The sequence below is a fragment of the Gouania willdenowi genome, chromosome 9, assembly GCF_900634775.1.
Source record: "Gouania willdenowi chromosome 9, fGouWil2.1, whole genome shotgun sequence".
In the NCBI taxonomy this organism is placed as follows: domain Eukaryota; kingdom Metazoa; phylum Chordata; class Actinopteri; order Blenniiformes; family Gobiesocidae; genus Gouania; species Gouania willdenowi.
In genome coordinates this window covers 5,040,083-5,066,235 of record NC_041052.1, presented here as the reverse complement: position 1 = coordinate 5,066,235, position 26,153 = coordinate 5,040,083, and the positions used below count along the sequence as shown (strand labels likewise).

Genomic DNA, 26,153 nt, shown 5'->3' with positions numbered 1-26,153 from the left:
ATTTTCTTTTTTTATTTGTATTTAATTTTTTTTTAAAAAATTATTTTTCACAATAATTTCTTCATTTACTTTTAATCTTGGCAGGTTTGGTCCTCCATACATTATTCACAGATATGCACGACATTAAGATCTGATAGAAAAGGTGTTTATTCAACACAGAAAAACATGAGGAACTGGATGAAGAACATCAGAGATGAAATTGAAGTGTTCTTATCTGGTCTCTTCATGAATCTATTGCAGGGAAAACTGCTTGTTTCCTCTTCACTGGTTGGTCTGCAGAACTCTGTGAATATTCTTGAGAGGAAAAAAAAAAATCAATATTTAAATATTATAAGATGTGCATGTAAACCACATGTGTCAAACACAAGGCACAGGGGCCAAATCTGACCCTTTAGAGCAGGGACGTCAACTCATTTTAGTTCAGGGGTCAAATACGGAGCAGTTCATCTTAAGTGGGCTGCAGATTTTAGGTGGGAAAATGAGAAAAAGATTAATTATTGTGCTCTAGTTTGCACTTCCACGTACAAATAAATCAAATATGTATGGCAGCAATGATATTAAAGCAAAAAGTGACATATCAGTCCCTGCATGATCTTCACTTTCAATTTATTTTTGATTTTGTGGCCAATTCTTATGTTATTTGGGGAAAATTTCTTTTAAGTTCTTTTAACAATGTGAGATGAAAAATGACTTCCATCATATGATTTAAGATTGGCGATAATCTAATAATATATATTGTGGAGTTTCAATAAATTGGCGTATTATTTTGAAGATATCTAGCAGAGATATTTACAACTGAATTGGTTTAATTTGCACAAAAATGTATAGTTTCTCTGACTTTTGTGATTTCTGCTGCAGGCTGAATTGGATGCTCTAAAGGGCCGGATTTGGCCTTCGTGCCTTGAGTTTGACACGTGCTTTAGCAAATTCGTCCCGCAGCAGAAATAAAAGGAAGTCAGAGAATCCATAACTCATTGTGTAAATGACCATATAATTCAGTTGTAGACATCATTTTCAGCTCGATAGATCCCAAAAATACACAAATTCAATGAAGCTCCATAATATTTACATTTTCCTCATGCTTATATCACATGATGGAAGTCATTTTTAATCTCAGATTGTTGAAAGAAGTCTAAATTTTTCCAAAATCCTGCAATTTTCTTCAAATTCTTTCACAAAATGTCCCCAAATGCCTTAAAAAATGGCCACTAAATCAAATAAATGACTGATAACTGTGCATTATTATTTTGATATAATCATTGCCATACATATTTTATCATTTATTTATACGTAAAAGTAGACTAGAGCACAATAATTATTAAAATACTAATTGTTCCGCCTAAAATCTGCAGCCCACTTAAGTTGAACTGCTCCGTATTTGGCCCCTGAACTAAAATGAGTTTGACAACCTAAACTAATCACAACATTGAACAAAAGTTAATAAAGTGTCTCTCCTTATTAAGCGAGTGTATTAACTTACGATAAGCTGGTACTGATTGCAGCTTTCCATCAACGCCTGAATGACAGGATGCTGTGAAAGAACGGAGAATGGAACGCGGCCTTCTGGATCGGATTCCAGCTCTCTGAAAATCTGCCTCAATTGCTGGAGGTCGGCAAGAATGAACAGCAATGAGAAAGGAGGAGATGTCAGCACTGGGAATATTCAAGCTCTAAAAGAACCTGTGAATCTTTAGATTCATTCAGATGAAACTAGTTGCTAGGTTAAAAACTGACCACAGCAAGCTTTTCCTGATTCTGGTCTTTGGAATCTTTTGGAATTGTGTCGACTTCGTGGCAGAACGCAGCGAGGAAATCAGAGATGGACACCTCGGGGTCGACCTCACCCTGCGTGTCTTCTTTGTTCTCTCCATCGAGGTCTTTGAGTGTTAGTTCTGCTGACTCCTGAATACTGGGCATAGACTAGAAACACAACACAGTGATAGTGTTAAACATCCAGGAAATAAAGTCCTTGGTCTGCCATCATGTGATTATATGAACGAAGTGTCAATAGTTCTGGACCCGGACCTCAGACAAACCTGACTATAGTTCCGGTCTAAGGCGCTAGACTCAAGGATTTTTCCTTCTGCTGATGTGGGTTTGAATCCCACTTCCGACTTGGGATAGGGTTAGGGCTAAAATAAAACTGACAGAACTATGACTGGAAGGACACGGGTCCGGCAGTGACGAAACTATAGTTTGTCTGAGGTCTGGGTTTGGACCAATAGCAACAACCCTATAAGAATGGAAAATTGTGAGCACTGGCAAATATTGTAAAGTTTCATTGAATTTGTGTATTTTGAGGGCCCGAGATATCTACAACCAAATTGGTTGGTCATTTACAAATTGATTCATGTTTTTCCTGTCATTTACTTTCACTTTCTCCTGCGGGCCAAATTAGATGATCTAAAGGGACAGAATTGGCCTTGGGGCCTTGAGTTTGACACACATGGTCTACTTGGTCATTTTCTCACTTAAAATGAATTTTCAAAGGAGGAGAATCTACAGAGATATTTAGCCTCAGTGTGATTCAGGTTTTTGTAGTTGTAGGTTCCTAATGCATCTTAGGAAACTTGGAAGTATACTTGAGTGGGAACGCTCATCCTAATCATCATAATATATAGTAGACAGTATATACTCATTGAGCCATGGTTTTTCTTGGATGGCCACAGATCAGAGCACGTGTTATTTCACTCACCTTTACCAGGTAACTTGGTGGTGAGGAGGAGGAAGAGTCCTTAAGATGTTGTCCGAGCACCAAACTAAGTGCTCTAATGAAACCCGTTCTGGGGTTTGAGTCGGCTGCAAAGTACAGCAACATGTGCATGTAATTCAGTTTAGGGGGCGTGGCTTCATGGTCCGCGAACAACTGGAAAAAAAACTGTGGAGAAAACCAAAAACTGATGTCAGAAATGAACACGTTTCCAACAAATACTCGTCTTTTAACAAGTAAAACTATTTCTATTTTAAAATGCATTTGTATCATGCAGGGTTGGGGTCAATTACATTATTCAATTACAATTACATCTTCAATTATCCATGTTCAATTACAACTCAATAATGATTATGGTGAATAGCATTTTTTTCAATTACGATTACAATTATTGTTATCATTACAATTACATTCTCAATTACAGAGCATTTAATAAATCATCCCATAAAACGTAACTAGCTTTCTGTTAGCATGTCTTATGATAATGGGTCAGTTTTGATCTATGTCTTAAATCAGCTGTAAAATACACTATAACACATTATCTATCATCTAATTTGTTTTTCATGTCTTGGTTTCCTTGTTAGGCTTCCTTATCCATTCAAATATTGGCATTAATATAATATTTTTGGTCGTCAAAGTCAATTATCTGAACTTCATTACAATTCACTTAGAATCAGATTTGTTTTGTCATAATTGTAATGAATAATCAATTATGCAATTACAATTGTCCCCAACCCAGGCATAATGTTCATCTGTCAAACCAATAAACTGTCTCACCCTGCATAGATTGGACAGGCGATCATATGGAAGAGGCTCAGACGGGTCGTCTGGAACAACCAGGTTACAATCCCCGGAAAACCACAACTCAATCTGTGGCAAAAAAGACACAATCAATGGAAACAATTGCTTTTCCATCTAAAAAGCTGCAAACTGTGGCTATAGTACAGACATGGGCACCTGGCAACCTGGGGGGCCACATGCAGGCCTTGCTCTAATTTTGATCGGCCTCGAGTAAACGCACAAAATGAGTTAAAAACACATGCGCAATTACAGAAATATACACTAGACAACACAAATACACAAAATGACTCCAAAAACACACAATGGCAACAATAACCAAAAAACGAATACACAAAAAATGCCTGCAAAATTCCAAAATGACAACAACAAAAATACAGAAATGGCTCATAACACACAAAGCAACAAGAAACAAACAAAATAAGAAAATAATACAGTAAATGACTTCAAAAACACACATAAAACGACAGTAATAACACACAAGACAACAACAGAAAGCGCAAAATGAGAAAAAAAATTACACAAAAAGACAACAAAAAACAAAACAAAACAATGTATTACACCAAACTATAAAACACAAAACTACAAGAAAAAAACACAAGACGTCAACAAAAACACAAAAAACGGCCACAGAAACACACAAAATGACTCTGAAAACACAAAACAGCAACAAAAAACACAAAATAACCCAAAAAAATACACAAAACAACAAAAATATGCTAAATGGATGGGAAAACCTTTTGATCTTCCCTTTATTAATGCTCAGATTGGTCACTATTATAAATGCTGACATAGATGTGGCACTCAGATCAGAAAATCACTTTTTTGTGCCCATCTCTGCTGTAGAGTGTGTGAGAGGAATCAGAGGATACACATTGAGGACCAACCTGTGCGTATTGTTGCTCTGTTATGTAGCTGCTGCCACTCGTATCCAGGGCTTTATACTTTTCTAACACTTCCAGTAGTTGTGATAATGAGGAAGGAGGCCATGGGAGAGCAGCACTGAGTAGGAACCGACGCCAGTCCACCATCTCGTGGTCGTCAGTTAGCAAAAACACAATGTCTCTCAACTGGGAATAAAACAGATACACACACAACGCCCTCATTGAGTCTATAGTACTGGTTTTGTCAATTGAAGTAAATGTAAAGTTATTTGCATAAACTCTACCTGTCTTTCATTGATTTCAATCCATTGTTCAATCGTTGGGTTTGTGCCCCTTCTGATCAAAATGTAATCTTTGAGAAAACATAAGAACTCATTGCTGTAAATTAAGCCTGAAATACAAAGAAGAAGAAAAGAAAGCATAATTAGTTACTGAACAGGAGGACTTGATTAGATTAGAATGTATCAATACAGCCTTTTTTTAAATCGCATACAAACGTACTACACACTACACACTCACTGAGTATATACTGTCTACTATATACTAGTATGATGAGCAGTAAAATATAAACATGTGCTCATTTGATCCATAAAACTCACGTATACACATTTCATTCTGACATTTCAGAGATTTTTAGAGACCCTCCATTGTGCTACTGAAAAAACTTCCGGTTAACTTCAAAATAAGAGCCCTATTTACAAAAATGTTAAAAACTAATGGAAGACAAGAAGATACAATATGCTTTTTGTTTTGAAAAGGGGATGTTTGATTTTTAGCTTGAAGCTGGTCCCAGGACCATTTTACGTTCTGCTCGCAATACATCATGGGGCTTGAGTTTGACTACTGCGTCCACCATGCATACTTAAAAAAATAGACATCCGGGTATTTCTCTCATACTCAATCTTTCCACACTACGTAATGTGAACGCACTACATACTCATTTTGACGTCAGACTGAGTATGTGTAGTACGTTAATATGACATTTACAATACAGCTTATGACTTGTTGATGAACCTGATGGAGCCATTATGCGTAGCTGCTGATTCAGAGACTCCAGCTGGACGACAGTTAATGTAGAACCAGTGGGTTTTTCAGAAGCTGGTGGACGTAGAGGTGGGGGTGGGCTTTCAAACAATCGATGGTCTCCATTTAAATAGAAATCACAAGATCCCTGGAGAGGAGGAGATTAGAGATGAAACTGTTGTCCAACATTACAAACATCAGACATAAAAAAAAAGAGGCGTTTCCCACCAGGACGAGTTCATTCTGCAGCTTTGTACCAGCCTCGATGTTGTGCCGAACGACTTCTGACAATTTGTCAATGCTGGAAAAAAAAGGCAAAAGATTTTAATTTATTATTTATTCATTTTCATTCATTTCCATCCCCATTAATGATGATTCTGAAGTTTCAAATGTATGTGTCCGTCAATTTTTTTTGGAAAAATCGCAATTAAATGTGCTTGGTGCAGTAATTGAGGAACCAACCCGACATAATGGAGTCAAATTTCATGAAGATTGATCAATTATGAACCATGATGTGAATTTGTTTAATTTCGCCAATGATGAGAGATAGGACTTATTTTCATTCTTTAAACTGATCCACAATCACTATATTGATCTATATCACCTCTAAAATGTATATAAATCTTTCATGGCGTATAAGGTCTATCAATTGGTTAAAATTTTGACAAAATCTTGCTAACAGACAAACAAAAAAATAAACGCCGGTGAAAATATGACCTCCTTGGCAGAGGATATAGCAACAGTATATATAATATAGTAAGTTTCATTCCTGCATCTATCAGGCTTATGAATGCCGAGCCTTTTTACTGCTGAGCCTTTTTATAATCACCTCAAATATTGTATAATGCATGTTGCAGCTTTTTAGGAAAATACTTTTTCAGAGCTTTTTATCTGCTATTTATGGTATGTGAGATGTGTCATGTGTATGTATTATATATATGTGGTCATTAGAGCACTTACACCCTGTCACAAAGGACCTTCCTAATGAAAAAATAAGGTTCTTTTAATTTGAATTGAATAATAATAATAATTATTATTATTATTATTATTATTGTAAATGGTATTCTATATCATGCGAAATATATATCCAGTTGAAATGCACATTATCACTGGTTTGATTACATTTAAGAAAAGGTGGGACAATATAGCATGCAACAAGACATCGCAATATTGAAAAACACACCAGCCTGTTATGGTTTGTTTTGATTTTTTAATATTTCTGTTGAGTTGAAAAGGTCATACCCAGAGTAAAAAAGTCCAATAACAGCATAATTATTTATCCAACTACATTTTTTGGTTGTTTTTTTCCCTTTCAAAAAATATCGTATTGTTATCATGAGTCCATTATTGTCTATCGTATCGTGGACTCAGTATATATTCCTCCCCTTAAGTACTACTTCGTACCCACATAGGTCTACTGTGCCGTACCTCTTCATTTCTGTGAGATATCCTTCTTGTAACATCTTCTCCATGGAGCCAAAACACTCGTCTACTCCGCTTTGCAGGGATCGTACCATCACCAGGCCGTGGCCTTTCACCAGTGCAATACGCACCTTTGCTGCACTCTCTAGAAAATACACACTCAAGTACTTAGATTTACTATTACACATATAAAATTTAAATATATGGTGAGTATTGGGGAAAAGTGTGTACACACCTTCATGTTGCAGGGCAGCGGTATGTTCTTGCTGTATTTTGTCATTCACTTCCTGGCTGATTGATGGAGTTGGAGACTGAACACCTGGAGGCACAGAAGGAAAGATGATGATGTTACTGACCCACTTAAACCCACTCTGGAAGTGAGTAGGTCAATAGGATACGGAACAGGATAAGGACCAACTTTATAGGAAAAAATATTTTTTGGCAAATCAAGAATAAAGTCGAAAAGACAAGATGAAAGTTGAAATCTCGACAATAAACTCTAAATAATATGTCGAAATTAAAGTTGAAAAGATGAGATAAAAGTCAAAATTTTGAAAATGAACTCAAAATACAATATAAAAGTTGAATGTTTTTTTTCTTTCTGAACAAGATTACAGCAAGTTTTTGGCAATGTCTCTTCAAACGCTGTGTTTATGAGTTAAAAAAGAAAGAATATCTTTGTTATTAAACCCAACTTTGAAGTACAGTTTAAAGCGATAATCAATGGCCACGATCTGCTGTTTGTTGTCATATGGTGAATTGGCCCTTGTCAGCTTCTGTAGATATGACTTCATTAGCAGCCCTAATCCCCTTCCGTAGTTAGAGGCAAACTCTTAGATGTGAATAAATAGCCTACCTGTCTGCTCCTTCTCTGGTTTGCTTTTCTTCCACTGTTGAGTTTCTGCTGCCACCTACAGACATATTATGAACATCAACGTTAGGGAGAAAAATGTGCTTGTCAATCTAACCTATTAAACCAAACTGATACAATAATTGTTACCAAGTTTTCGATGGCTGTGATTGCATCCTCGTAGTCAGTGATAAGTTTCTCATGTGACTGGAGTGAGGCTTCCTCTGAAGGCTCAACACTTCTTTCAAGAGGAATCCTAGACAAGAGAAGGGACGTTTACATTTCTTTTTGAAGCATGTGTGTACATATCAATTAATTGTACTGCAAAAAGTAAAAAGTTTGTCTCACAATTCTATTTTCTTGTCTTCATCCGTCTGATTGCACACACTTGAGTCTGGGCGACGACTGCTGAGAAAAAGTTTCATTTCATTATTTATCCATAAATTATTTTAAACATGAATCCCTTTCTTTTAACTGTCATTACCATTTTTCTTCACCCTCATCCAAATCCTTCACCTCCTGGTTATTCGTTACATTCGTTAGGGGGATGTAGAACATCTTAGAGGGTGGTTTGAGAAGTATGTTTGGACACATGCTGCAATAGTAGATCTGGAGAATATGAAGAGTCTCCTGGAAGCGGTCCAGTTCCACCTGTAGAGTATAAAGCATTCAGCTTCAGGTATAATTATATTAAAATGTGTTTAGTAAGGGTGTAAGAAAAAATAGATTCGGCGATAGATCGCAATGTTTCACCGCGCGATTATTGTATCAATCCAAAACATTTTGAAATCGATGTTTTTATATATATTTTTTTAATGAAAAAAACAGTTAATTGCGCTAACATATACGATCAGGAGACATATTGTGCAGCAACGACACCATAGGATGATGTTCTCACAAGATCAGTATCTCGATAATTCAGAAAAAAAATGGCACAAAAAACAGAAGAAATCACTCTGAAAAACAGAAAAAAATTACTGAAATTTGTCCAAAAAACTGAAAAAAACAGAAGAAAAACAATTAATCAGAAAAACAGAAAAAAATTGCCCAAAAAAATTAATTATTCAGAAAAAACAGATTTCATTTTTTTCAAGTGAATGAAATACGCTTCTGTATTTGTTTACTTTCAATTCAAGAACTTAACAGAATCAGAATATGTTGTAGAAGCAAAAGTTAAACTTTTTTGAAAAATGAAACTTGACAGTTTGATAAACTTACCACTTGTTTTTGGCATTGGTAATTGAATTACAGTTAATTCCCAATTACTCTTCCTCGCAAGTAAAAAAAAATTGAAATCAATTGTATTTCATACCATTTTGTACTTGTACTGGGGAAATTTGTAATTATTGATATTGCAATATAACGTAATTACATCGTATCGTATTGTGACATGCAAACCGTGAATCATATCGTCAGATTCATGGCAATGTACACCCCTAGCGTTTAGCCTATTTTTTGCTGAGAAAATAATAAAAAAGGAGGTAATTACCTGCATAAGCAGTGAGTGGAGGTTGATAACCACAGAAACCTGCTCCTCCAACCATCCATCGCTCATAATAGTCGCTCTCTCCTGCTCGTCCTCCTCCTTACGTTTGTCACATATGTCCCACAAACGTTCACGCAGTTCCTGCAAAACATTTCAGATCATCTCCAAAACCTTTTGTTTTTAGATTGTTTTAATTTTAGCAACATTTCTGCACTGCCTTTATAAACATTTGTGTCATCTTTATATATACAGTATATAAAAAAAGTCTTACGTCTAGTCTGAGATGTAGCTCGGTTTTGTTTTCCTCGTCGTCTCTCATATCATCAGGTACATTGTTGAAGTCCTTCTGCATCTGAGACACAAGCTCCTGCCTCGAGTCTGGACGTCCCAAAATATGCTTGAATCTCTCACTTAAAAGACAAGAACAAAAATAAAAAAACATAAATCATTGGTGAAATGCTTCATACTGATTTAAAAAACATGAGCTACTGATTCCATGTTTTCAGAATAGCTCCCAAATACCCTGCGACCCTGAATGAGCAAGCAATTTGAATGGACAAGAAGAATTTACATAAAGACTCCAAAAACATATTAAAAGAAAACAAAAATACACAAAATAACTCAAAAACACATTGAATGACAACAACAATACACAAAATTACTCAAAAATACAATAAACAGCAACAGAAATTACTCAAAAACACATCAAAGGAAGAAAAAAAATACACAAAATTACTCAAAAACACAGAGAAGAATTTGTCAAAGTACCTGATGATATAGTTGTGATGGTCAAAAACAGTGCGTTGGTAGCGCAGCCGCTCCATTACTGTCTTCACATTATTTACATAAGATTGACACACCATGTCCCAGTAAGGGCAGAGATACTTGGAGATTTCCTAGAGAAGGGAAAAAACTATATATAAGAAAAAAACTAGGGGCACACACAACATTCCAGTGACTTCAAATATCACAGACCAACTTTGTTCCATGGTCAGAAAAGATGTACAGAAGAATAAAAAGGTAAAAGCAATTAAACTATTTGTGTCTTACTGGGGAAATGGGTTGATCTGCAGAGACCTGGGTGCTAGAAGCTGGGATGGAAGCAGTAGACTCAGATTTGATGTTGTCAACTACATGAAGGTCTTTTTCATTCAGGGAGGAGGTGGATGTGTTTCCAGAAGGCCCTAACAAACACATATAATGACCAAAATAAAATAAAAGGTAGACACTAAATTCCCTAAAGCAAGTCAGCAAAGAAACTGAAAAAACCCAGAAAAATGAAGTCACCTGTAGCTTTAGAAATGGAAGGGTCACTTTGGACATTCTCTCCTTTTAAACTGGAACGTGAACTGGAAGAAGTGCCATCTTTCTCAGTCAGAGCAGCAGGTTTGGCTTCAGGTCCAGATGTGACTGAAGAAGGAGGTGTTGATTCGCTGCAGTCGGGCTCAACAACAGCTTCATCAGGAGTGGCTGGATCTGACAAAAGATTATGTGGCAAAGGGACAGGTCTGAAAAGCACTGGGATACAAAATGTAAACATTTAAGTTGAAATTGTTTTTCTGACACCAGAGTTCTGACCAAAAAAAAATCTGAATGTTAATCTAAATCCAGTAAAAAAATAAATAATTAAAACAATATTGAATTTTTTACCTTATGTGAGAACTTCTTAATTCAAGAAAAAGATATGTTTATTTCCTAATGGGTGCCGAATGTAAAAACTCGGTCACCGTTTCATAGCAGACATATTTTGAACATGTAGCTCAGTTTTTCTTCATTTGAGACAGAAATTCATGTAAAACAGCATGTTCTATATCTTTGTAAATATTAAATCTAAATCTAAATGGTAAATGTAAATCTAAACGTTAAATGTAAATGTAAATCTAAATCTTAAATCGGTCACCAAGTGTAAAGCTAAATGTTTAGAAATTATGCAAAGTGAGCTGGTCTCATGATCGACAGGCGCTGACCTGCCCACTTTGTACAGTATATTTTCTAAACATTTAGTCAATTTAGATTTACTATTTAAATTTAACATTTACATTTAGATGTATTTTAAATGTGTACACATTTTTAACAATGATATAAAACATGCTGTTTTACATGAAATTGTCTCAAAGTCGAGAAAAGAGAGCTAAATGTTCAAAATATGTCGGCTATGAAACAGTGACTGAGATTATACATTCGGCACCTCATAATTTCCCAGAACTGAACGAGTGTTGTTACCTTTCTGTCTTTTCTCCATGACTTGCTGCAGGACAGACTTCACCTTGCTGTAAAACTCCTCATCCACAACATCGACTTCGACACGAACCAAAATGTTTTGCTTGTGACCAAACCACTCCTCCAGTTCTGGCCAGGCATCCTGAAACGCTATAATCCTGAAAGGAAAGTTCAGATCAGACATACGATGGAAGACAAATGTCTTTCACAGTGTTTTCATGTCTTTCTTACCCGTGTGGAACCTGTGCATTGTACACAAGCTTGTCTGTTTGTTGTGAGGCTGTAGCAACATCGTTGTCTTCATCTGTGCGACAAGACACAATCAGTTACAAAACATACTTTACATTACAGTTATTCAAAGCCTGGAATCTTTTGCATCATATGCAGTAAGGGTGTATTAAATAAAAAATCGATTCGATATGTTAAGGTTTCATTTATTCAGACAACTGTTCCTTAGGATATCCATTTTGATCTCCTGACATGTTTCGACTGACAACTGCCAGTCTTCGTCAGAGGCATCCGCTGATCGCTTTGATGTTTCCTTGACTTCCGTGTTGTAAGTGAAGGAATTGTTACTACCTTAACATATCATTCAAAAAGAATCTTTTTGGAATTACTACGTGGAAGTCTAGGAAACTTCAAAGGAAACATCAAAGCAATCAGCAGATGCCTCTGAAGAAGACTGGCAATTGTCAGTCAAAACATGTCAGGAGATCGAATTGGATTTCCTTAAGAACAGTTGTGTGAACAAATTAAACCTTAACATAATATTCAAAAAGAAGACAAAAAGAATCTTGCTGGGATATATAGCGATATTTCACTGTACGATTATCGTATCAATCCATGGTTACATTCACTTTTTTTTTTTTACATTTTTTTTTAAAAAAAAGGAAATTAATTGAGGTGAAATTTGTAATTATTGATATCGTGATATATTGCGATGTATATTGTATTGTTTAGTATCGGGATATAACGTATCGTCACAGTTTTAAGATTGCTGTAGCATACCCATTAAACTTAAAGCGTGTGAAACCATTTGCTCATCTGAGAAATCCAGTAGTAGAGCCAAGTCCAGTGCTGGAGCAGAGGGTGGAGGAGGCTCAGGTGGATTAGAATCAACAGCGAGGTTTGTTCTCTGGATTTTATCCTCCTTTTCTTCCTCTACTGACCCACACAAGGCTTTTTCCAACAGCTGGGCCTGGGTTATGTCCAATGGAAAGCCATCCAGGATCCATCCTGAATGAGCCGGTAATTCACTGGGAACACATGGAACCCACACAGTGAATAACGGTGGACATACTCAACCATATCAAATGCAATGATTTAGAATATTACAGTAGTGTGAGTTATGTTTACCGGATGGCCTCTGTGATAATTTCCACTAAGAGCTCGTTGGAGATGGTGTTTCCTTCACTCAGCTCTTTTTCTGCAAGAGCTCCTTTCATGGCACGTGAGGAAAGCTATTTCAGAAAACATGTTAGAATCATGAATAGTTTGTTAGTTTACTCACAGAATGTAGACAGCACAAATAGAAAACGATTGAACTCTGTTTTTGTTCATTTGTTTTACTTACCTTTGTGTCACACTCCATTTTCCCCTGATTCTCAACATCTACAAATAGTGAGAGAGATCACGTTACAACACACACACACACACATACAGTATATACACACACATGCATATTATCGTAATACACAATGTGCCTCATAGACCAGTTTGATCTCAAAGTGGGCCAGTATTTTAAATTTCAAAATTATTGTGTCCTAGTTTGCAATTCCACATATAAATAAAATTTTCTACAATATCAAAGCAAAAAGTAATAGATGTGAGTCCCAGCAGGATAGTCACTTGATTTTGTGATCAGTTTTTATTAGACTTAGGGAAATGTTGTGGAATAATTTGAGGAAAACTGTAGGAATTTAAAAATAAATTATAGTTCATTTATATTAGTATTTTTATATAGTCACAATTTGTGAATAAAAATGGCTGCCATCATGTGACATAAGCATTAGGAAACTGCGAGCTTTTGCAAATATTGTGGAGTTTTATTGAATTTGTGTATTTGGAGGTGCTAAGATATAAAACACCTAATTATTTAGTAATTTAGACAGTGGCGGTGTTCAAAATGTCACAGTAACGTATTATACACTACAAACTGAAAGAGTATATACTGTCTACTATATACTATAGGATGCTGCCCGATAATGACCGTTCCCACTAAAGTATACTTTGTTTCCCAGATGCATTTGGAACCTACAACGACATGAATCACACTGAGGCTAAATATCTCTGTTGATTCTCAACCTTTGAAAGATTCTGAAAACATTTTAAGCAAGAAAGTGAAGTAGAATTACATGTGCTCATTTTATCCATAAAACTCACGTACAATATACATATTTGATGCCGATATTTAAGAGATTTTCCGAGATCCTCCATTAAATAAGGACAAAATCTCTGGTTAACTTAAAAAAAAGAGCCCTATTTACAAAAAAAAAAAAAAAGATGCTTTTGTTTTGAAAAGGAGATGTTGAATGGCTGCCCATTGCTCCTCAGGGATGGGTTAAATGCAGAGGACAAACTTCATATCTGTAATAACATACTGTATATGACCAATAAAGGCGAAAGCCCGCATTTAATCTTTAATCTTAATGTTAGCTTGAAGCCGGTCCCAGGACAATATTACATTCAGCTCGCAATGCATCATGGGGCAGTTGAGTATGACTAGTGTGCCCACCGTGCACATTTAAAAAATGTTCCCATATAGTATGCATCCAGGAATTTCCTGTGCACTCAATCTTTCCATACTATCTAATGTAAATGTACTACATACTCATTTTGACGTCACACTTAGTATGAGTAGTACATTAGTAGGACATTTACAACACAGGCTACGATTCATGTTTTCTGTGATTTTGACTTTTTCCTGCGGGCCGAATTGAATGCTCTGAAGGGGCCGGATTTGGTCCCCATGCCTTGAGTTTGACTCACCAGAATCCAGGGGTGTGAGCAACTGTTGGTTGTCGGTTCCACCATCCTGCTGCTCTGTGACCTGCACATTTGTACAGAAATGGCTTTTAATTGGGAAATCTTAACAAATCTACACCTTTTATTTATTTATTGTCTCAAAGATACTTACAACACTACTGGGCAGTATTTGACTAAGCTGTTCTTCCTTGTAAGCATTTAATGCTTCGTTGACCAACATGTCAGCAGATAAGATACTGATATCTAACCCTGAGAGATAAAACAACACACACAGTATTAGCTCATTCAAGATAAAACTATTGCTAAGTAAAGTTGGTGAGTGTTGGTCAATCAAAGCTTTAATTCCATGCCTTCTGTGATTGTAGGAAGAAATGCCATCTTTCCAGCACAATATTTGCTAAGGACACAGGCTTTGATGGTAAACGGAGGAAACGAAGGCAAGTGCTCCTCTAAGCTGGATTGATGCTGATTGGTTCTCAGACGTTGTATAACATGTCCAAGGATGTCATTATTGAGCGGGGATGACTTTGCCTCCCCTGCTTCCTCTGGCCAGGCCCAGTCACCTGTTAAATTCTGACAAACATAGAATGTGACCAAGATAAAGAGGATTTTAGGAGCACCAGAGGTTTGATAGACTATGTACAAGAATAAATGTTAAATGTTTAAATACTTTTCTTCTATAGTTTAAAGAGTAACTAAACCCCTAAACAACTTTTTTCTGCTGAAAACAAATATATCTGGGTGTGAAGTAGTGTTGTTGATTAATCCTGGTACAACTCTTTGAAATTTTAGTAAAATTGTTTCAATTTGGCATATTTTCTTCTAAAAATGTAAGAGTGACTGCCCGCTATGGGTTGAAACAGAGGATATTACAATTGAATTCTGCTATTGGCTCAGAATGGTGTCTTGTTACATCACAAACCACCACTACTGGCCCCGCCCCCCTATAAAACCCAGGAGCCCCACCCATAATCAATGCAATTTTTTTTCTTCATTTCCAGCCAAAAAAAAATTTCAAGTTTAGTTACTCTTTGAAGCTGGTGTTCTCAACTGGTCTCTCCCTGGGACCCACATTTTGCCACAGTCATTAAATCGCAACCCATTGGTTTTTTTTAGAATTCAACCAACCAAATTTAGTTTTTCAAAAATAGCACATATATAATATTTTTAAAACATAAATCTATATCTTTTCCTGTGCAGCATGCATTTCACAGCATGCCTGTCAAAATAAAAGTTTCTTTCAAAATAAAAGACAAGTCCAACATGAAGACATTAAGTATTTATTTATTCTTGACCAGCTGTCCGCGACCCACCCAGTACAGGTCCGTACCCGACTTTTGGGTCCCGAACCACCAGTTGAGAATCACTGTTTTAAGTGTAAGTAACCTCACAAGTTTTTGCTGACCTTCCACTGGGGGAACGTTCAAAAAAATGTCTTGATTATGGGTGTTACTCCTAGAGTAGTTAAGACACGCCCAGTTACAGCAGCCACACCCCCACAGCACAGTTCCACATGGAGCAGTCAATCAATGCTCACTGAGGCATGTGAGAGGAGCAAAACTTGTCCCTCCTTTCATATTTTATAAAAGGGGCGGGGCCAACAATGATCAAAAAAGACATGCTGATCTAATCTCAGTTAATAGCAAAATTCAAGTGCAATAGCCGATGTTCAACCCATAGAGGGCAGTCAGTCTGACATTTTACAACTAAAAATGCTAAATTTAAATACCTTGACTAAAATATGAAGAGTGGGATTAGGATCAATAAACTACATTACTTCATACTTAATCATATACCGTATTCAGTAGAAAAAAGTGGTTTTAGGGTGTATTTACATTTTAAGAAGGCTATTGTATATTAGTTGTCATTGAACACATGAACACCATAATGAACTCACAGTGTAGTCATCATAGTCCTGGTTGTTGAGTATCTCCTGCTTTTCTTTCTCTACTGGGTCTAGTGAGGTAAGGAATTCAGGCTGGTGACCTTTTACTGGCTCATACAGAGGAAGACCATTAAACAGCAGTTCCTTCCACTCTCTCATCTGCTTTTCTGGAATCAGACTTCACACGAGCGCAGAAAACACGTTAAAGTTTGCACAACTGGATTTGAAAATAAGAAATCTCACTTTAACCTGAATGTGAAAAACCTAAATGTATGGAATGGAATTAGATGTCCAGTAAAACAATTAGCTAATGATCATTTTACTAGTATAAAAATATAGATTCAGTGTTTAATGTATTCGATCATGACAAAAAGCAGACAGATCTTGACAATTATGTTTTTTTTATTTTCCCAATGAAACAGTACCTTGTGGTAATTATACAATAACGCTTTAAATACTGGTTACTTTCAACTGCTTTTTTCTTTCTTTTTACACATTATAATTATTAAAAGCACCAAAATGTTTTATTCACAACATTTTATAAGCAGCTTGAGTTAAAATTGAATGTAGGTCAATATATGTCAAAAACACCTTTGTATCTAATAATTATATTTATACATTTTAATTACTTATAGACTAATCTTAAACTTCCTTTTCACATATACAAAAACAAGTACGTTAAATTCTACCCTCACAGACACATCTGAAACACAACTTGAAACCCTACTAAGAAAATATTTTCATGACTTACAACAGGGTTTTTCAACCTTGGGGTTGTGACCCCATGTGGGGTCGCCAGAAATGTCTGGTAATAATAAGATAAATAAATTACTGATTTAAAATTATATCTTTTTATTTAGATTTTTTTTTTTTTTTTAATCTGTTTTTCTCAATTAAAAAAACAATACATACTATCACAGAAATAGACATATAGTGCAGGAAGTAGCAGAAAGCTCAAAGAGCTTAAATAATAATTATTATTTTTAAAATTTTTAAAACTACACACATTCTTAAAAAAATGTATTCTATACTTTTACTTTCTCAAACATAAATCTAGTTCAAGTGAAATGCAGTATAAAAATATCCATATTGTCACTTTGTGCACTAATCCATACTAATCTGTATTTGTAACACATTGAAACAAATATGATCAAAAACTAATTCTAGAGAAAAAAAAAGCTCCGGGGTCGGCAGAAATTTGTGGTATAGAAATAAGGTCACGACCCGAAAAAGGTTGGGAACCACTGATTTACAACATTAATAGTTTAACACTATCACAAAGCACATGTTGGAATTTCCACATATTAAAATAATGAGTGAGGAAGAGGTTGTATATGACATTTTAAAACCCAGGTAGGTACCATTTTCATGTTTGCACAGCTTCTCTTAAATACAGCATGTTACATACTTTTGGTTAATCAGCCAATATTCTCCGATCTTAGTGGTCAAGTCCAGTATCTGCTCCAAAATGTCGGCACAGATGTTAGAGTGCTTGGTGCGTCTGCTCTGAGCGCGCTCTGCAGCCATCCTTTTACACAGTTCAAGCTGCATTCTGATATCGTCCTCACGCTCCAACCTAGCCTGCTGAGCCAAAGCCTGTTCCAGGCCAAAGTAATAGACTTAATATAACACGACATGATACATCAGATCAGCACGGATAACATTTAAAAAACAAAAACATTCTTTTCTTTTTTTGTGTAGAAACATACGTATGGAAGCCCGTTTCCGCCACAAAAAAAAATAAAAAATCACCAAGGAAAGTCATAATTATGAGTTAGTAAAGTCATAATTATGAGAAAGAAAGTCATAATTATGAGTTAGTAAAGTCATAATTATGAGTTAGTAAAGTCATAATTATGAGTTAGTAAAGTCATAATTATGAAATAGAAACATTTTTGGGACATCCATGGCACTGACCAGAAATCTTCATTTGTTGTTCAATAAACCGTACTACTTCAGCCACATCAGTTTTATCCTTTCGACGCCAGAGCCTCTTTTTGCTTAATATCTTTTCAAGGGTGCGTTTACTCAGCATATTTCTATGTGAATTTGCAAGCAAACAAAGTATTTCATCATTTGTAAATCCCTGTCTAAAGTGTTCTTTTATAGTCTTATCAGCCATCTCTCAGTGTCAGCTCACCACATGAACAAGCTGCTGTAAATGTGTTTAAGTATCTCATAATTATGACTTTCTATCTCATAATTATGACTTTACTAACTCATAATTATGACTTTCTTTCTCATAATTATGACTTTCTATCTCATAATTATGACTTTCTTTCTCATAATTATGACTTTCTTTCCCATAATTGACTTTCCTTGGTGATTTTTTTTTTTTTTTTTTTAGTGGCGGAAACGGGCTTCCATAGAAACAGGATGGTAAGAGAGAAAAGAAAAGAATGAATATAAATCATTCTGCTAATGATGTCGATTAACGGCGTTAATGAGTGTGGTTATCGTATCAATCCAAAAAAATGTCCAAATCGATTTTTTCAACCATGAAAACCATTTAATTCTAGAGTCACTAGGTGTCAGTGAACCACATCAGACATTGTTAAACTACATCACTCCTCAATGCATTTTAGCTGGAAGTTAATTGCACTTTATTTTCATAAAACATACTCGACACTTTTATAGATGTACGTGATTACTTTTTTTACAATTTCAAAATTTAATAGAATCAAAATCTATTGTAGAAACAAAAGTTAAACTTTTTTGAAAAATGTAATTTGCCAGTTTGATAAACATACCACTTGTTTTTGATATTGTACTTGAATTACAGTTAGTTACAATTTAATTGTTCTCAGAGGTAAAAGTAATGGATTACAAGTTCTCACGTTACTGTAATTGAGTTGCCTTCATGGGTACTTGTACTTTTTAGAGTATATTTCTTACCAGTAATTTAACTTGTACTTAAGTACGTTTTAAAAGAAGTAAAGTCATTTGTTAGATTTCTACACCCAACTGTAACTGAGTAAATTATTTTGTTTTAAAATAATGAACGAACATTGTGAATCTACAAACTATTTCAGCCTGAGAATTTTTTTATTTTGAATTGAATTCATTGGTGTATTTTTTTAATTTGTTTTTTAAATTGTACATTTGGACAAACCTTTTATTTTATACATATGCCTTTGTGGAAGAAAAATTAAGTTCCAATTGTGCAAGATTTGGTCTCTTCCTTTTTAAGTTTATACATGAGATGTTTACTGTATGCAAGTGAACCGTGGCAAGATTTATTACCAAAAATAAACATGGGGGTGAAATTAACTGGTAACTTTTATTTTGAGTACTATTTAATTGAGCTACTTTTTACTTGTAATTGAGTATTTTATGTATGACTTACTTGTACTTGAGTACAATTTCAATCAAGTGACAGTACTTCTACATGAGTAGTATGATATATCAGTACTCTTTACACCTCTGCGTATTCTCGCAAGTTTAACAAAAATGAAATAAATTGTATTTTAGACCATTTTTTTACTTGAAAACTGGGAAATTTGTAAATATTGATATCACAATATATCTTGATGTATATCATATTGTTTAGTATCGGGATATATCGTATTGTGACAAGCAAATCGTATCGTATCGTCAAATTCATGGCAATGCACACCTCTAATGTCCATAGAGTCCAATTGTGACACTGTACGTGACATTACAGCGTATGGAGAATGTAATTTGCTCTAGTAAATTTTTTTTTTTTTTTTTTTGGTGAATCATATCTGTAAATGTGTTTAAATGGTTGACTGATTCTAATTGTTATTCCCTATTTATCCCGTCTCACCGCCTCCCTGTCCAGAGCCTCCTGGAAGTCTCTCTCCCTGCGTTGCTGGTACTGCTGCTCTCTCAGCAGACGGTTCTCTCGGATCACGTCTTTCTGCTTCCGTAGCTGAAGAAGCTGAGCGGCTAAACGCTGCTCCTGCCGCGTCTGACGTGTCAAACGTGCGATCAGCTGCTCCTCCCGCCGTGCCTCCTAACAGGGTCCAGGAAAGTATTTATTAGGTTTTGTGTTTTCACATGATGGAGGTGTTTACGTGTGGTAAATTTCACCTCCTGAGCATCACGGGCCTTTAGCTGCTCCATCAGGAAACTGTTGAGTCTTTTGTCCCTCTGATCAGAGGCCACAGCGTTCTCCTCCAGCCGCTGTCGGATCTCTTGTATATACTTGGTGTTTGACTGCAACATCACCTTTTTTTCACCTCCAGAGACTTCAACACCCTTCCTGCTGCCACCAGGGTGATAATCAGGAGGAAAGGGCTGACCGCTAGAACTGAGGAGGTGTAAATCATGTAAGAACACGTTGGTATGAAAGTTAGAACCTGAGCTAACCTACTAATCATATTAACTGAACAAGAAAACAACAAATGAACAATTTTATCTTTAAGTTTCATTTTTTTTTAATCTTGTGTATCTCTCTTTTTCTTTAAATAGCTCTTATATATTATACTTTATCTGTAAATCTTTATCCTTCAGTTTCATTTTTTATCTCTTGCATCTCTCCTTCTCTGTAAATAGCTCTTATATATTATAAGTAATCTGTAAATAATCTTATGATCTCTTTATCTGATGTAAACAGCTCTTACATTATTGACTTGAGATCCCAATTTCATTGCATTCTACTGTGTAATGGCGATCATTCAAATTTGAATGATTGAATGACATTTGTTCATAAAACTCACCTTGGTGATGAGGTAAAACTTGAAGTAACCTGTTTCTTTCTGTTTGTCTCAAATTGGGCTATTTCAGCCTTAACCATCTGGAAAAGAAAACCAAAAAGATCATGTAAACACAGACTGATATTATTATTTACTTGAGGTAATATTTACAGTATGTACTGACTGAAATGGAAACCATTACCTCTGCTTGTCGCTCTTTACGCTGCAGGAGTTGCTGGTTCTTCTTCTGCTGCAGCTGTGGAGCGTTCTTTGCCGGTGGTTTAGGCATCTGGATATTTAAATCTGTGCTTTTCTTTTTATCTTCCTGTACTTTAAGTGACCTCCTCTGATGACTGAACTGGTTTTCCACTGGTCTGTTGATCGACTGCTGGCCTCTCATGTTGGTCAGGTATGAACCCATCGGGTCTCTCAGATCTAAGGACACAGGTCAGATAGTTGAGAACTCAACAAGTATATACTGTCTGTCTACTATATATTATAAGTATGATTAGGATGATGAGCGTTCCTACTGAAGAATACTTCCAAGTTTCCCAAGATGCAAAAGGACAAAAACCTGAATCAGACTGAGGCTAAATATCTCCCTATAAAGTTGTGAAAGCATTTTAAGTGAGAAAGTGACCAAGTAGAATATCAACATGTGGTCATTTGATCCATAAAACTCAAGTAAACACATTTCAATTCTACATTTCGGAGATTTTTGGAGACCTGCCATTATGCTGCTGACAAAACTTCCGGTTAATTTCCAAACAAGAGCCCTATTTACAAAAAAAACAACAAAAGCATGTTGTAAATGTCCTACTAGCGTACTACTCACACTAAGTCTAAAGTCAAAATGAGCATGTGGTGCATTCACATTAGATAGTATGAAAAGATTGAGTACACAAGAAATACCCAGATGTAGACTATGTGGGTACATTTTTTAAGTGTGCACGGTGGGCACACTAGTCATACTCAACTGTCCCATGATGCATTCAACCTAAAAATCAAACATTCCCATTTCAAAATAAAAGCATCTCTCCTTGTCTTCCATTAGTTTTTTTTAACACTTGTTTTAAAGTTAACCAGAAGTTTTGTCAGTAGCACAATGGTGGATCTTCAAAAAATCTCTGAAATGTAGGAATTAAATGTGTTTATGTTAGTTTTATGAATGAAATGGGTATTTCTTGTGTACTCAATCTCAATCAAATGAGCACATGTTGATATTCTACTTGGTCACTTTCTCACTTAAAATGTTTTCAGAACTTTCAAAGGTGGAGAATCAACAGAGATATTTAGTCTCAGTGTGATTCAGGTTTTTGTCGTTGTAGATTCCAAATGCATTTTGGGAAACTTGGAAGTATACTTTATCATCCTAATTCTCCTAATCATACTTATAGTATATAGTAGACAGTAAATACTCATTGAGTATGTAGTGTATAGTACGTTAGCATGCAATTTCTGAAGTCAGTATCCAATGGGAACATTTTTTAAATCCAAGTTAAAAAAGCTCTTTTTCTGTACTGCGTATGACTGAGAGGGAGATTTTTAATCATATTTTTGTTGATTTAATGTTTTTACTGATTCTTTTAAATGTTCTTATTGATTTTTAAACTGTCAAATGTTTTCTGTTGCACTTTTTAATCATGTAAAGCACAATCAATAAATTGTCGTGCGTATGAAATGCGCTATACAAATAAATTGGCCTTGCCTTGTATTGCCTTGCCTTTTTCTTCATAGTGCTGAGAGATCTTCTGGAGTTTGAGCTCAGCGTCACATTTCACCACCTGATGCAGTCTCTGTTTAATCAAAGATGAATACATAGCATACAGTGTTAAATTGATGGGTTTATTTTAGAATAATCCACAAAAAAAGCCGAAATTGCACAAAGAATGCCATATATTCTCATACCTCGGAGAAGATCTCATGCTCCTTTTTGAATTGGCCTGCACTAGTAGCAGGCTGCATGATCTCCATCATCGTAGTACTGACTTCTGCTTTCTTATTCTTTTCAAGAGACGTGTAGAGTTGGTAAAGGAGGCGACTCGCCACACCTGGCTTTTCCTCCATCAAGTCCTGAGCTGTGATCGTGTCGAAGGAGATCCGCAGCAACCTGAGAGTCGGCTCAAGACGCGTGAAATTATTCAGTTTAGAGACGGCGGTGCTGTGGGGACAAATTAAGAGGAAGAAGTGAAATAAGTCAAAAAATAAAAAATGAAGTCATAAAGAGGAAGATTTTTGATCATGTCGATGTAATGTGTTAGTTGCTGATTTTAAAGTCTGTTTAAAGCAAATTCAACCACTTTCTTCTAATTACATTAAATAGGTCATAAATATATTTCTTAAAACATGTAAAAAGCCATTCAACCATTTATAATGTCATTGTGGAGCTAGGCTTCACAAACTGTTTCAAATTTCTGTGTTCAGGATTTAATGGGCGGGTCAGAAATCATAGCCGCGTTACGTAACGGAGCCATCATTAGCATAAATACGACCCTGCTACTGAAGCACACCAAATTTCCGTGTCCTCCAGCGGGTAAAAATCGACAGCCGGAGGACGTGGAAAACAAACCACATATTCAGACTTGGGGGGAATAAAACGCATCCGTTGGTGCCACATTTTCCATTAAATTAGTACTTTTTTGCATCGTGATTGTGTGTTTCACCTCAAGTAGGAGGAGTTCTGACTCTGCGCGGGAGATATGCTCATATTCGTACTCGGGTGGAGCAGACCTTTCCGCTGATACCACGTTTGGCCCGATTCAAGCACTTTTGGGAAACCAATGGGAAAAGCACTATCAACACAGGAGCCGATTTCACACTGCTCTCTCCGATAGACACCAAACATGGAAGCGGTGTCCATCCCGCAAGTGGGCGTGGTTCCAGCGCCTCTAACTGACACGACCCCAGCGTTTTAGAGCAGAGAGAAGTGCTTGTTTTTCCATCATTTTGAGACTTAATTTTATATACTTAGCGATTTTTTTCATTTTGCAAATCTGGCTCAGTGGTCAGTGACACGTTTCTGTGGTGTGACAAACTCATAACACACATTTATTTCTGCTTTAAACAAACTTTAAATGTTTTTACTGTTGATTTTAATGTTTTATGCTGCTTTAAGTTTTCTGATCATGTAAAGCACATTGAGTTGCATTGTGTATGAAATGTGCTATACAAATACATTTGCCTTGCCTTGCCTAAAGTCAAATGCATTTCTTACAGGAACGGCAGTGAAAATTGACGAGTTGATGACTTACTCTTTCTTCATAAACAGGCTGAAGTCACTTTGGAGGTTGTATTTATGCAGAACTTCTCCAATAAGGTAACCACTGGAGAAATCCTTGGCAAAGGTCTTTGGCTCTGTGAAGATCAGCATATTAGGTTTAATTCCAGAGCAGAACTTCTCATTTTTTCCCTCACCTTAAAAGATCTCCAGTTAATGCTAACTTTGATTTGTTATCAAGGGACCGTGAACTCGGTTTATACAAGTACAAAATAGTTTATTGTTTATTAGGAATGCCATTCATTTTTGTCATGAAAAAAGCTAGTCTTTTTGGGGTCCGACACACACACATTACATAAACTTTAATTCACCGTTCATACAATCACCAGACTCCAAATTAATTAAGTAACATAGGAGAAAAGATGCTACAAGTAAATAAAAAAAAGTTTGATCAGTTTAGGCTACCTTAATGATTGTGGTCATCTGTTGTTGCTCTCACTGTTAGTTTATTTATTGTCTTAGTGGTTCCCTTTGTAAAGACACTTATCTATGTTTTTTTTTTTTTGTATCTTGCACCACGAGAGTTGTGTCTTCATTATGTTGCACTTGGTGTATAATGACAATAAAAGCCTTGTATTCTATCATTTTCATGTAAAAATAAATCTTGTATGGGTAATGTAATTTAAAAAGTTGAAACAATTAGTTTAAACTGGCAAATAATGGAATGACAAATAGTGACTGTGGTTAAATTGCCACAAATAAGCATGAAATGTGGTGAAAAGAGGTTAAAAGTGACAACAATGGGTCAACAACATATGCAACACTGGGTGGGAAAAGTGATGGAAAGGGTTAAAGTGCCTCTGATGTCTTGAAAGTGAAACAAATTTGATGAAGAAGTGGCAGAAATGGGAGTAATGTAGCAAAAATTGATTAAAAGGAGATGAAATATGGCAAGAAAAAGTGAATAAATTAAGTAAAAAAAATATGGCAAGTTTGGTGTTGCTGCAGATAAACTGTACAAATTAGCAAAAATTGTCTGAAATTCTTTCTTAGTATTATCTAGAGGTCTTGGGGTCCCGACTCCAAGGTTGAGACCCCCTGGCTAAGATGGCAGTTTGAGTGCCAGTATGGGTCACTTATGGGCTCTCTACCTGGAAAAAAGAGTGTATCTTGTTTCATTAATACATTTCAAATATGTTCTGCACAAATTTCTCCTAAATTAACAGCTGTTTTCAGGCAGATATGCCTTAAAAGTAACATCTTAATGCAATAACACGCCATAATTATAGTAAAAATATGTTTTATTTATTTTACTGCATGACTCATTTATTAGTTCAAACACTTAAAAAATTCTACCCATAAACTGTCAAAGCTCGACGAAAATCCCTGCGTCATGATATCGTTACACTTACCAACAATTCTCGACAAGCGAAGGTCCTCGTTCAACCACCGACACAAAAGCTGCGTTTCCATTACAAAATCTAAATAGCGCAATAAAAACTTGTAATAGAAGCACCCAAATTTCGGGGGGGAAAATACTCAAATATCGCAAAAAAAAAATTATTTACTCTGTCATGAGGAGGTATTTCAGACGTTTTGATATTGTAATGTATCACAAAAGCGCCATGGAAACGCCAATACACGTCACAGGACGTGACGTTTCTGGTCACATGGCCACTTCTCGCCGAGTAAACATGACGCGTGGGGTGTTGACGGATGATGATTTCTTAGCGTTATACTTAAAACAAATATTACTGCCACATTAGGCGTGAAACAACAAAGTAATACGGGGTGTTATAAGGAGGTTGTGAGCGTCCGTCTTCCTGCGCCGAAGTCTCGCGGGATGAGATTTCACGGGAGTTGCGAGGCTCCAGTCCAAAACAACGTTCAAAGGAAACACATACTTTGTCGACATTTAGAAATATCGCTTTTGCGAAAATCTGTAATGGAAATTGTAGAGATAGGTATAAAGAGTAACTCTCAGCTCGTTTACAAGGGATGACAAATAAACAAAA

The 26,153-nt window shown here is 35.9% G+C and overlaps 1 protein-coding gene across 7 annotated transcripts; it reads right to left on the bottom strand.

Annotated features, from left to right (window-relative positions):
• Positions 1-123: 123 nt before the first annotated feature.
• spef2 (sperm flagellar 2) lies at positions 124-26,153 on the bottom strand. Of its 7 annotated transcripts, XM_028457104.1 has the most exons (39): positions 25,551-25,570; positions 24,173-24,275; positions 23,585-23,687; positions 22,830-23,082; positions 22,630-22,717; positions 21,124-21,356; positions 20,946-21,022; positions 20,317-20,536; positions 20,051-20,239; positions 17,672-17,859; positions 16,276-16,441; positions 14,729-14,951; positions 14,530-14,627; positions 14,382-14,442; positions 12,967-13,004; positions 12,750-12,853; positions 12,402-12,649; positions 11,625-11,697; positions 11,397-11,551; positions 10,461-10,649; positions 10,224-10,357; positions 9,942-10,069; positions 9,445-9,583; positions 9,177-9,314; positions 8,172-8,338; positions 8,036-8,095; positions 7,838-7,943; positions 7,694-7,748; positions 7,073-7,156; positions 6,844-6,982; positions 5,644-5,716; positions 5,407-5,563; positions 4,677-4,783; positions 4,396-4,578; positions 3,488-3,580; positions 2,696-2,878; positions 1,735-1,920; positions 1,481-1,603; positions 124-283 (listed from the first exon to the last, which is right to left on the bottom strand). In XM_028457104.1, coding segments are annotated over exons 2-39 (5,022 nt in total). In that variant the 5' UTR covers positions 24,174-24,275; positions 25,551-25,570; the 3' UTR covers positions 124-223. The 7 variants fall into 7 exon arrangements, with proteins under 7 accessions (XP_028312905.1, XP_028312903.1, XP_028312901.1 ...); XM_028457102.1 differs by lacking the exon at positions 23,585-23,687 and having other exon boundaries at positions 22,645-22,717; positions 25,551-26,153; XM_028457100.1 differs by lacking the exon at positions 23,585-23,687 and having other exon boundaries at positions 25,551-26,152.